Source organism: Chroicocephalus ridibundus, unplaced genomic scaffold, assembly GCF_963924245.1.
Source record: "Chroicocephalus ridibundus unplaced genomic scaffold, bChrRid1.1 SCAFFOLD_105, whole genome shotgun sequence".
Lineage (NCBI taxonomy): Eukaryota > Metazoa > Chordata > Aves > Charadriiformes > Laridae > Chroicocephalus > Chroicocephalus ridibundus.
The window spans coordinates 269,369-280,024 of record NW_026961652.1 but is presented as its reverse complement, the minus strand read 5'-3'; the positions used below and the strand labels follow the sequence as shown (position 1 = coordinate 280,024).

The 10,656-nt window shown below is 53.2% G+C and overlaps 1 protein-coding gene across 1 annotated transcript; it reads right to left on the bottom strand.

Moving 5' to 3' along the window:
• Nucleotides 1-588: 588 nt before the first annotated feature.
• LOC134509537 (olfactory receptor 14A16-like) lies at nucleotides 589-1,461 on the bottom strand (the record flags this gene model as incomplete). The annotated part of the gene is made up of 1 exon (XM_063322079.1): nucleotides 589-1,461. A coding segment is annotated over exon 1 (873 nt), but the record flags the coding sequence as incomplete, so codon positions are not given.
• Between the last annotated feature and the right edge of the window lie 9,195 nt (nucleotides 1,462-10,656).

Genomic DNA, 10,656 nt, shown 5'->3' with positions numbered 1-10,656 from the left:
TGGGCACTCGCTCCACAGCCACAGCCCCTCTGAAGGGCACCGCAGCTGCTGGGGGGCAGAGGAGGGTCAGCCCCAGAGATGGGGGGCATGTGGGCACAAGGCAAAGGCAGTCAGTGGGCCCCTGTGTCCTCCTCCCCAGGATATTCTGAGGGGTCTGCAGCCCCTCACTGCCATCCCCTCTCCCCAGGCCAGTACAAGAGCCCTGGCCCTGGGGACCCTCAGGCAGCTCCTGCCGCCCCAGTGACAGAGTGGCACTGGGACAGCCTGCCCCAGGCTGCTGCAGCCACAAAGGTCTTCTCATCTCCCGTTTATTCAGCCCTGCTGCTGATGGGTCTCAGAAAAAGTGTTAGCTGGTTCATTTTTTGTTTATTTAAACACACACTGACTGAAACACGCTTACTGACTCTTCATTTACATAAATTTTTTTTGTCACAGATGAGAAGTGAAAAGTCAAGGAGGAGAGGAGGAATAGTGAATGCTTGTCACACCAGATGCTGTGAATCCTTTGCAGAGGAAGGTACACAGTCTATGGCTGATGAAAAAATGTCCAATCAGTTTCCTCAGGGCATCCTTGAGCTCCTGGTTCCTCATGCTGTAGAGGAGGGGGTTCACTGCTGGAGGCACCACCGAGTACAGAAATGACAGCACTAGATTCAGGAATGAAGAGGAGACGGAGGGCGGCTTCAGGTTGGAAAACACCCCAGTGGTGATAAAGAGGGAAACCACGGCCAGGTGAGGGAGGCAGGTGGAAAAGGCTTTCTGTCTTCCCTGCTGTAAGGGGATCCTCGTCACAGCCCTGAAGATCTGCACATAGGACACCGCAATGAAAACAAAACATCCCAAAAAGCCAAAAGCACTAACCACCAGAAGGCCAGCTTCCCTGAGGTAGTCTGATTGTGAGCAGGAGAGCTTGAGGATCTGGGGAGTTTCACAGAAGAACTGGTCTAGGCCATTGCCTTGGCAGAGAGGTATTGAAAATGTATTAGCTGTGTGCAGCACAGCATAGAGAAAGCCACTGCCCCAGGCAGCTGCTGCCATGTGGACACAAGCTCTGCTGCCCAGGAGGGACCCATAGCGCAGGGGTTTGCAGATGGCAACGTAGCGGTCATAGGCCATGACTGTCAGAAGATAAAACTCTGCTGACATCAAGGTGAGAAACAGAAAGAGCTGTGCAACACATCCAGTGTAAGAGATGGCCCTGGTGTCCCAGAGGGAGTTGGCCATGGCCTTGGGCAGAGTGGTGGAGATGGCACCCAGGTCGAGGAGGGCGAGGTTGAGGAGGAAGAAGTACATGGGGGTGTGGAGGCGGTGGTCACAGGCTACGGCAGTGATGATGAGGCCATTGCCCAGGAGGGCAGCCAGGTAGATGCCCAGGAAGAGGCAGAAGTGCAAGAGCTGCAGCTCCCGCGTGTCTGCGAATGCCAGCAGGAGGAAGTGGGTGATGGAGCTGCCGTTGGACATCGGATCCCTTTGTTCCTGAGGTACTGCCAAAGGAGGAAAGCACACTCACAAGTCAGGACAGCTCTGAGCAAATCTCTTCCCATTGCCTGCCCTTCCAAACCCAAGCCCCGAAAACACACTTTGCCTGTGTCCTTTTTTGCGGGAGCTTTCTGCATTGCCCTTGTTGGAGCTCTCATTGTTGCTGGCCAAGTGTGCCGTGAGGAGCAGAGCTCTGCTTGTGGGCTCCCAAGGAGTCATCCCTGCTCCACAGCAGCGGGGATTGGGGAAAGGGGTTACAGCTTCTGCCATTCACTAGTTACCTCATCTGTGATCCACTTGTAACGCAGAGGAGCTGCTCAGCATATTCCTGCAGGAAAACCTCAGGGAAACTCCTGGTTGTCCTCAAACTGCAGTGACATGAGCAGAGCCAGCTCACTCCTCAGCCTTGACGGGGGGTAAAGACCACGCAGCTCTTCACTCACTGCCCCCCGACCCCCTGCAGAGGGATAGGGAGAAGAGGGAGAAAAAGGAATAAAAATCTCATGGGTTGAGATACAGCCAGTTTGATAGACCAGTAACGGGAAAGAAACTAACAATCATTGTAAAAGAAAATAGGAAACCAGGAGTGATGCTGCACCATTGCTTACCACCCGATGCCCATCCCGAGCAGCGAACACGGATTCCTGCCGCCCGGCCAACCCCCATTTCTATACTGAGCAGGACCAGCCCAAGGCATTTTAATGCCCTCTCTGGTGGTTTTGGTGCTGAGCCCATGAAGCTCAGACACAGGGGAGGCTGATGAAACCTCTCCAGAAGTCAACGTCAGATGTAATTTTGCAAGTTTCTTGGAGCGTTAATGGGTCCCACTGAGGGCCATTACTGCCAAAGGCTCCTGGGGGCTCGTTCGAGGGAAAACTGGAGGCGGTGAGGGCAGGTAGGCAAAGGCAATGGAGAGGTGTCTCTGACGCTGGCTAATGCTGAACGTGTGAGAGGAAGGCAAAGGGCCAAGCCCTGGCCTCCAGCCCCTGGGAAGGGAGATCCTGCCCCACAAGCACAGCTCAGGGCTCTTCCTGGGGCATTGTGATGGGAGGACGTGCAATGCCAAGGGCAGAAAGACAGAATGACGGCTCCCGGGTGGGGAAGAGGAGGCGCTAAGGCCCTAGTGCTGTAAGGATAAGGTGTCTTCTGGTAGCCTTGGTGGCACAGACAACAGCCACAGCCAAGAGGAGAAAGACATAAGCACTGTTGGGGGCTTTCAGCCTTGCCAACTCCCTTGATCGTCTGCACCCCTGTCTGTGCTATGGTGTCCCACATCTGCTCCTCTTCCCCTGCAGGCTGCAGACAACCCCCTGCTTCCCCGTCTTCCTCTCCCCTCAGCGTCTCACTGCCTTTACTCATCTCTCTCTATCGTCCTTGGCTGTTCCTGAAACACAACGCCTTGGGCTGATCCCGACTCCCTCTGGGTGATCTGTTGCAGCACAGCACTGCCCTTGCAGTGGCATTTCTTTCTCCTGGTGTCCAGTCTCCACCTCCCAAGCTGCCCTTTGTTGCATTATTTCTTTCTCCTGCTGTTTTCCACCAAAGGAAAGCTCCATTGTCTCTGAAACAACCCTTCAGCCAGGTTCAGGCCATTCCAATAGTGCCAAGAGCCTCCCTGCCACTGGGCCAGAGGAGCCCAGGTCCCTCAGCCTCTCCACCAAGCGCACGTGCACTGGGCCCTAAAGCCCATCTTGGCAGACCTCCTCTGGACACTCTCCAGGTCCTCTCCACTTCTCCAAAATGGGGAGCCGCACGCTGGGACACAGCTGTGTGCGTTGGGCCACAGCAGTGCTGAGTCAAAGGGGAAGGTGACTCAAGTTGCCTGGGGGGCACACGCTCCTCCTCCTGCAGCCCCGTAGGCAGCCGGCCTTGTTCATAGCGAGCGTGCACCACTGGCTCATGAGGCGTCCCTCAGGGTGCCCAGCCCCGTCTCCGCAGGGTCCCTGCTCAGCACATCAGGTCCCAGCCTGTCCTGCTGCATTGGGATTATTCTTCCCCGGGATGCAGGACTGGACACTTCTCCTTGAAAGACTTCAAGAATTTCTGTTGGCCAAGTCCCAGCGTTTCTCCAGCTGCCCCTGGACTCAAGCTCCCTTTGGTCAGCTGTTAATGTTTGTGTGCAGATGGTCACCCTGATGCTTGTTCCCCAGGGCTCGGTATTGGGGCCAGTTCACTTTAAGATCTTTTTCAATGATCTGGACGAGGGGATTGAGTGCACCCTCAGTAAGTTTGCAGATGACACCAATTTAGGTGGGAGTGTCGATCTGCTTGAGGGTAGGAACATATTGCAGAGGGATCTGGAGAGGCTGGATCGATGGGCCAAGGCCAGTGGTATGAGGTTCAACAGGTCCAAGTGCCGGGTCCTGCACTTGGGTCACACCAACCCCATGCAGCGTTGCAAGCCTGGGGAGGAGTGGCTGGAGAGCTGCCCCGCAGGAAAGAACCTGGGGGTGTTGGTCAACTGCCGGCTGAATATGAGCCAGCAGTGTGCCCAGGTGGCCAAGAAGGCCAACCCAATTTTGTCCTGTATCAGGAACAGTGTGGTGAGCAGGAGTAGGGAAGTGATCGTCCCCCTGTACTTGGCACTGGTGAGGCCCCACCTGGAGTACTGTGTCCAGTTTTGGGCCCCTCACCACAAAAAAAGACACGTAGGTGCTGGAGCAGGTCCAGAGAAGGGCAACGGAGCTGGTGAGGGATCTGGAGGATAAATCTTATGAGGAGTGGCTGAGGAAGTTGGGCTTGTTTATCCTGGAGAAAAGGAGGCTGAGGGGAGACCTTCTAACTCTCTAACTCCCTGAAAGGAGGTTGCAGAGAGATGGGGCTCGGTCTGTTTCTCCAAGTAAGAGGCTATAGGACAAGAGGAAACGGCCTCTAGTTGTGTGACGGGAGGTTTATACAGGATATTAGGAAAAGTTTTTAAACTGAAGGGGTTATTAAGCATTGGAACAGGCTGCACAGGGAGGTGGTTGAGGCACCATCCGTGGAGGTATTTAAAAGACGGGCAGACATAGTGCTTAGAGCTATGGTTTAGTGATGGCTTTTGTCAGAGTTAGGTTGATGGTTGGAGTAGGTGATCTGAAAGGTCCCTCCCAACCAAGGCAATTTGATGTTTCTCTTCTGATTTCATGCCCTTTTCCACTCTTTTTCCACTGTCAAGTTCTTCTCTTGGATCATCCTCATCCCGTCCCATACAAAGAGCCAACTATTTTTCACCGTTTCCTTGTTGGCCCTTCCCTTGGTGTTTCTGAGATGGTGGCAGTGGCACTTTCCACCCTCCTCATGTCATCCATGACACTAGTAACCCCTTTTCTTACCTCTGCTGTCGTACAGCTACTCAAGTTGTCTTGTTAGAGGAACCACGACTCAGCATGAGCCATCTGCACATGCAATTTAAATGCTGATGTTCTGGAGCTTCAGTGCACAGGGACCTTGAGACACCTGGGGATGTGGCCAACAGAAACCTCCTCAAGTTTTTCAAGGAGAAGGGGCAAAGTGGGAGAGGACGAGGTGAGGAGTGAGTCTGAGGAGAGGGGCCTGGGCATTTTGAGGGATGCCATGTGAGCCTCTGGTAAAGGCTCAGCACCATTAAGGCCAGCTGGATATGGGGTGGTGTTAGAAGGACCGTGGACAGCCAGAAAAGGGCAGTTATTGTCCCCCTTGACTCAGCAGTGGTGTGGCCACATCTGCTCTCATAGTGTCCCAGCATGCCATGGATTTGAAGGGACGTTTAAAGGTCATGTAGTCCAATCCCCGTTTTTTAGGGACATCTGCGACTCAATCAGGATGCTCAAAGCCCCGCCCTACCTGACCCTGAACACCGCCAACGATGGGGAATCCACAGCTTCTCTGGGCAACCTTTTCCAGTGTCTCACCTCCCTCATTGTGAAAAATTTCTTCCCTATGTCCAATCTAAATCGACCCTCTTTCAGTTTAAAGCTGTTGCCCCTTGTCCTGTCATTACTGGCCCTGGTAAAATCTCTCTCTCTCTCTTATAAGACTCCACCGTACACTGAAAGGATATAAGAAGGTCTCCTTGGACCTTTTTTGTTTCCAGGCTCAACAACATCAGCTCTCTCAGTTTTTCTTCCTAGGAGAGGTCTTCTGGCCCTCCAATGACTGTTGGAGATCCATCTCTTGACCCGCTCTAACAGCTTTAGGCGTGAGGCATGTGGTGAGGGTTTCAGCTTTGGCATTGGTGTTCAGGGAAGGGCTACAGAGGAGAGCTGCAGGTGAGGGATTAGGGTTAGGGTCCAGGCAAAGGCTTAGGGGGAGCTGTGTCGTGCCGAGTCTGAGGGGCAAGAGTGTGGAAGGCACTCGGCGTGTATGGGCCCTGGTGGTGAGCAGAGGGAAAGCTCATGTGGTGATGACCAAAAGCATCCCCATTGCAACGAGCTGGGGATTAGCACTGGGCCCCTTGGCTTGGCAGGGCACATCCAGGGGGCTACAGCACAGAGGATGTCTCTGCCTCCTTTCTTTGTCACCCTGAAATCACTGCCTCTGGTTTTCTGCTCCAACCAGCCCCCAGGGAGGCACGCTTCAATTTCCTGAAGCAGCTTCGTCAGCCACAGCCCTCAGCAGACCCTGCTGAACCTCCAAGGCTCTTTATTCCTGCCAGGGCCCTCCACACTGCGTGACTTTCCCCTGGGAGCTCGTTAACGTGAAGGAACTGTAATGAGTTTATTCTTGCATCTCAATTCACCGTATGGTTGCAAGGGGACTTTGAGGAGAGACTGTCTCCAAGGAAGAGTTTTGCCCGAGTTTGCTGGAGAAGAAAACTTTTGTTTAACAAGCACATAATGTAACATGGGCAGGGACATCACTAGAGACATGAGTTGGTGACAAGGCTCTGGGATGGAAATTTGGCCAAGAATAAGGCAAAGTTTACTTAATCTGCCACACTGTCTCTTTAGCCAACTCACTAACGGTGCGTATATTTAGAACTTCCTATCAATCTCTCCAACATATTTCTTTCATGGTGGTGGTTTGAGGAAGGTGGAGCTTATTGGAGGCTTGGCCTTGGCATATAGTGGAGGAATGCATTGGGTTTCTTCAATTCATTGGTATCATTTTGTCCTTCTGGCTGTTCAAATTGAATAAGAATCCCTTGTCTATTTACAGCCAAGTCTGCGGGGGAATCGGGCAGGAATTGGTGCAAAGGAGCTGTGAACATTCAGCTGCAGACTCAGCGCACAAGTCTGATGTAGGAAAAGAATGCAAGTCCCAGGCAGCCCCAAGAGAAACGGTGGGGAGGAGGAGGTGGGGGGGCAAGTTGTCCATACAGTGGGGGACCTCGAGGAGATGGCAGTTGCTACCTCTCCGGTCCTCCTTAGGAGACCCTCTGGTTCAGTATCAGTTGGAGAAAGCTGCAAGCATTTCCTCCGGAAAAATAAAAAGACTAATGAAAAGCCCTTTCCAAATGAAAAATTACCTTTTTATTACGTGCTTCTTGAAACCTTCCGCTTTAAGTAGACTCCTGAGACCTCTCCACTGAGCTGTACCAGGCTAGAAGCCCTGAAGAAAATCATGGAAGAGCTGTGGCTCCTTAGGGCTTTCTGCACTTTAACGAGCCCCATGGGGTATTTGCTGCTGAGCCCAGGAATGCCAGATACTGGGAGGAGCTTGAACAACCTGTGCAGGAATTCAAGTCCGAAGCAAACGCCAAAGTGTCTTGGAGCATTAATTGTCCCCACTGAGGGCCATGACAGACCAAGCCTCCCCATGGATTTGTTCGAGCAGGCAACTGGAGGCTGTGATTACAGGGAGGCAAAGGCACTGTGCAGGTGGAGCTGATGCTGAGTAAAGCCTTGATGTATTTTATCCCGCCAAGCGGCCAGCCCTGGGAAGGGGGATCCTGTCCCTCACACTGGCTCAGGGCTCCTTCTGGGGCAGTGAGGTGTGGGGTAGGCAATGCCGAGTGAAGGACAACGGCACCACACCTCCCGGCCTCCCTGGGGGGTGCGAGGAAGCAGTGAGGCCCCGGTTCCATGAGATTAAGGTGTCTCCTTTCAGGCCTTGGTAGCAAAGACAACAGCCACAGCCAAGGGGACAAAGACCTGCGGGCTGTGGACACCCAACCTCTTTCCTCCCCTTGCTCCCACTGGGGCATCTCCTCGCCTTTCCTGACAGCTCTTCTTCCTCCCTGCCTGGTCCTTGGAACACCCAGCGTTGCGCTGATCCAGGCTCCCTCTGGGTGACCTCAGCAGTCACAGCAGTGTCCTTCATGGGACATTTCCTTCTCCTCATGTCCAGTCTCGTTGTGAATGTTGATTTGGGATCCTGCCCCACTTTGAGATGGCACCAATTTCAGATTTAGTAACACGGGGTTAAGTCATATGATTCTAACAATACTTCATCATTTGCCAGTTCTCAAAGTGATTTATCAAAATTTGCTATAACCACCACAGTGACATATTTAAAGATTCAAAAAAGGAAAGGTTCACGGGACAGGTACGACACTTTCCTGAATTAAATCAGACACTTGCAACCACAAGACTTACAATAGTATTCTAAACTGAATTGCACACACAGAAAGTCGCTGAGGTGACCATCTCTGTACAGGGAAGTCCGCACTGGGGAAGGGAATCATGGCAAAAAGGGCCAGCGAGGGGCTCCTTTGGGGCTTTTTGAAGTGAGGAAAAGCGGCCAGCCTGTGCCGGAAACCTCGTGGGTGGTGGTCCCACCAGCAGCTCGTGGGTGGTCTGCTGAGGAGCTGTGGGCAGAGCCAGCAGCACGGGCGGCAGATCTAAAGGAGGCGTACTCGCTGGGACCACTTCCCCCCTCATAAAAGAAGCCTTTTGGGAGCGCAGCGACCTGGTCACTGCGCACTGAGTAAGCACGCAGCACATGGGCATCACCCAGGGCGTCACCTGGGAGCACCACAACAAGGCGGTCATCACCCTCTCGGATGGAGTTTAGCTCTGCTCTCCACCCGGCAGAAGGTCGTGCTCTCAACCTTAGCCAGGATGGATGTGGGAACCCAGAGAGAGCTCCCACAGGAACATACAGCCGTCCAGGTCACAGGCTGCAGGGGGTGCCAGAGCCTTTCACTGGTAACGCGGGGCAGCTGTAACAGCTGCTGTGTGCCTTGTGAACAGGTGAACCATCTGCTCAGCCTGGTGTCAGAGCTGTGAGAGGAAGTCGAAAGGTTAAGGAGCATTAGGGAGGCTGAACAAGAAAAGGACTGGTGGAGCCAGGCTCTGCCCTCCTTGAAACAGAAGCAGGAGCACCTATCAGAAAGTCACCGGGATCCAGGGACCCCTGTATCCTGCCCTGTCAGGCAGAAGGCAGAAGCCTAAATGAAAAGAGTGAATGGAGGGAAATTCATGGTCTGGGCAGCAGGCGAACTCCCTCCTTGCCCACCATGTCCCCCACCCCGGTACCTCTGAAGAACAGATCTGAGGTTCTGGTTGAGGAAGGCCAGTCAAATGAGGATGTGGATGATGGGTGTACACCAGATGTACACCAGAATGGTGTACAGCCCGTATCACAACCACAACCCCAAGGAAGAAAAGAAGTGTTATGCTCGTTGGTGACTCCTTTGTTGGAGGTCTCCTTGTTGGAGACCTGAGAGGGAATATGCCGGGTAATATGAGAGGGTCCAATATACCGGGTAGATCCTCCTCATAGAGAAGTCTGCTGTCTTTCTGGAGCCTGGGTGAAGGACATCACCAGGAAACTTCCTCGCTTGATACAGTCCTCAGCCTACTACCCATTATTGATCTTCCTTTTAGGTGGAGAGGAAGCTGCGACTCACAGACCAAGAGCAATCAAAGGGGACTTCAGGGCCTTGGGAAGGTTGGTGAGGGAATCTGGGACGCGGGTTATTTTTTCCTCACTCATTCCAGTTGCAGGCAGTGACATTGGAAGAAACAGACGGATCCAGTCTATTAATCCATGGCTCCATGGCTGGTGTCACCGCCACAATTTCATTTTTGTTGACAATGGGATGGCCTACACAGCACCGGGCTTGTTGGCATCACCTGGGAGACACCTTTCTCAAAGGGGGAAGAGGGTCTTTGCTCAAGAGATTGTGGGGCTGATCGACAGGGCTTTAAACTAGATGTGAAGGGGGAGGGGGATGATAATATCAGGCTGGTCTGTGACCAGCTGTGGGATGACACGTCAGGGTTAGAGGGACGGGGCGCTAGTAAGGGCCTTTGACCTGTTGCCCAGAGGCATGCTGGGAACACTGCATCATAGTCAAAGTCTTACAGAGACGAGCCAGGGGCTTCTGAGGTTGTTGGAGTCAACACGGAAACACGCGTGAAACACCTCAAGGTGATCTCCTCTAAGAAGGTAACACAGGCAACAGCCCAGCTGAAGTGCCTCTACACAAACGCACGCAACATGGGTAACAAACAGGAGGAGCTGGAAACTACCATGCTGCTGGAAAGCTATGACCTAGTGGCCATTACTGAAACCTGGTGGGACGAATCCTATGGCTGGAGTGTGGCTATCAATGGCTACAAGCTGTTGAGGAAGGAGGGGCAGAGGTGTTGCCCTCTCTGTTAAGCAAGGGATAGAGTGTGAAGAGATGTCCCTAAAGAGCAGCCAAGAGGAAGTCAAAAGCTTATGGGTAGGCATTAGAGACCGAGGCGACAAGGGGAACCTGGTGGTTGGTGTCTACTACAGGCCGCCTGATCAAGGGGAACCTGCTGATGAAGCCTTCTTCCTGCAGCTACAGGAGGCATCGCGCTCGAATGCTCTCGTCCTGCTGGAGGATTCAACCACCCTGACACCTGCTGGAAAAGTAACACGGTGAGCCGTAGACAATCCAGGAGGTTCCTGGAGTGCCTCGACGATAACTTCCTAAGACAGGAAATAGACAGCCCTGCCCGAGGGGATGCCATACTGCACCTGAGAGTCACCCATGCGAGTGAGCTCATTGGGGATGTCAAGATTGGAGGCAGCCTGGTGTGCAGTGACCACGCACTGGTGGAGTTCACAGTCTAAGGGATACGTGTCAGACGAGGGCATAGTCGGGACCTTGAATTTTAGGAAAGCAAACCTCTGGATCGTGGTGGAGTTAGTCAATAGGACCGCCTGGGAAATGGTGGGGCTGATGGCAGATTTCAGTCCATGTGGAAAGGAATCTGGAGCCTGGTAATTACTGGGAAGTAATTCCCCAGGTCAGCGATGGGTGGGCTGTTGGAGTTGCTGATGAACTTCTTGGAAAAA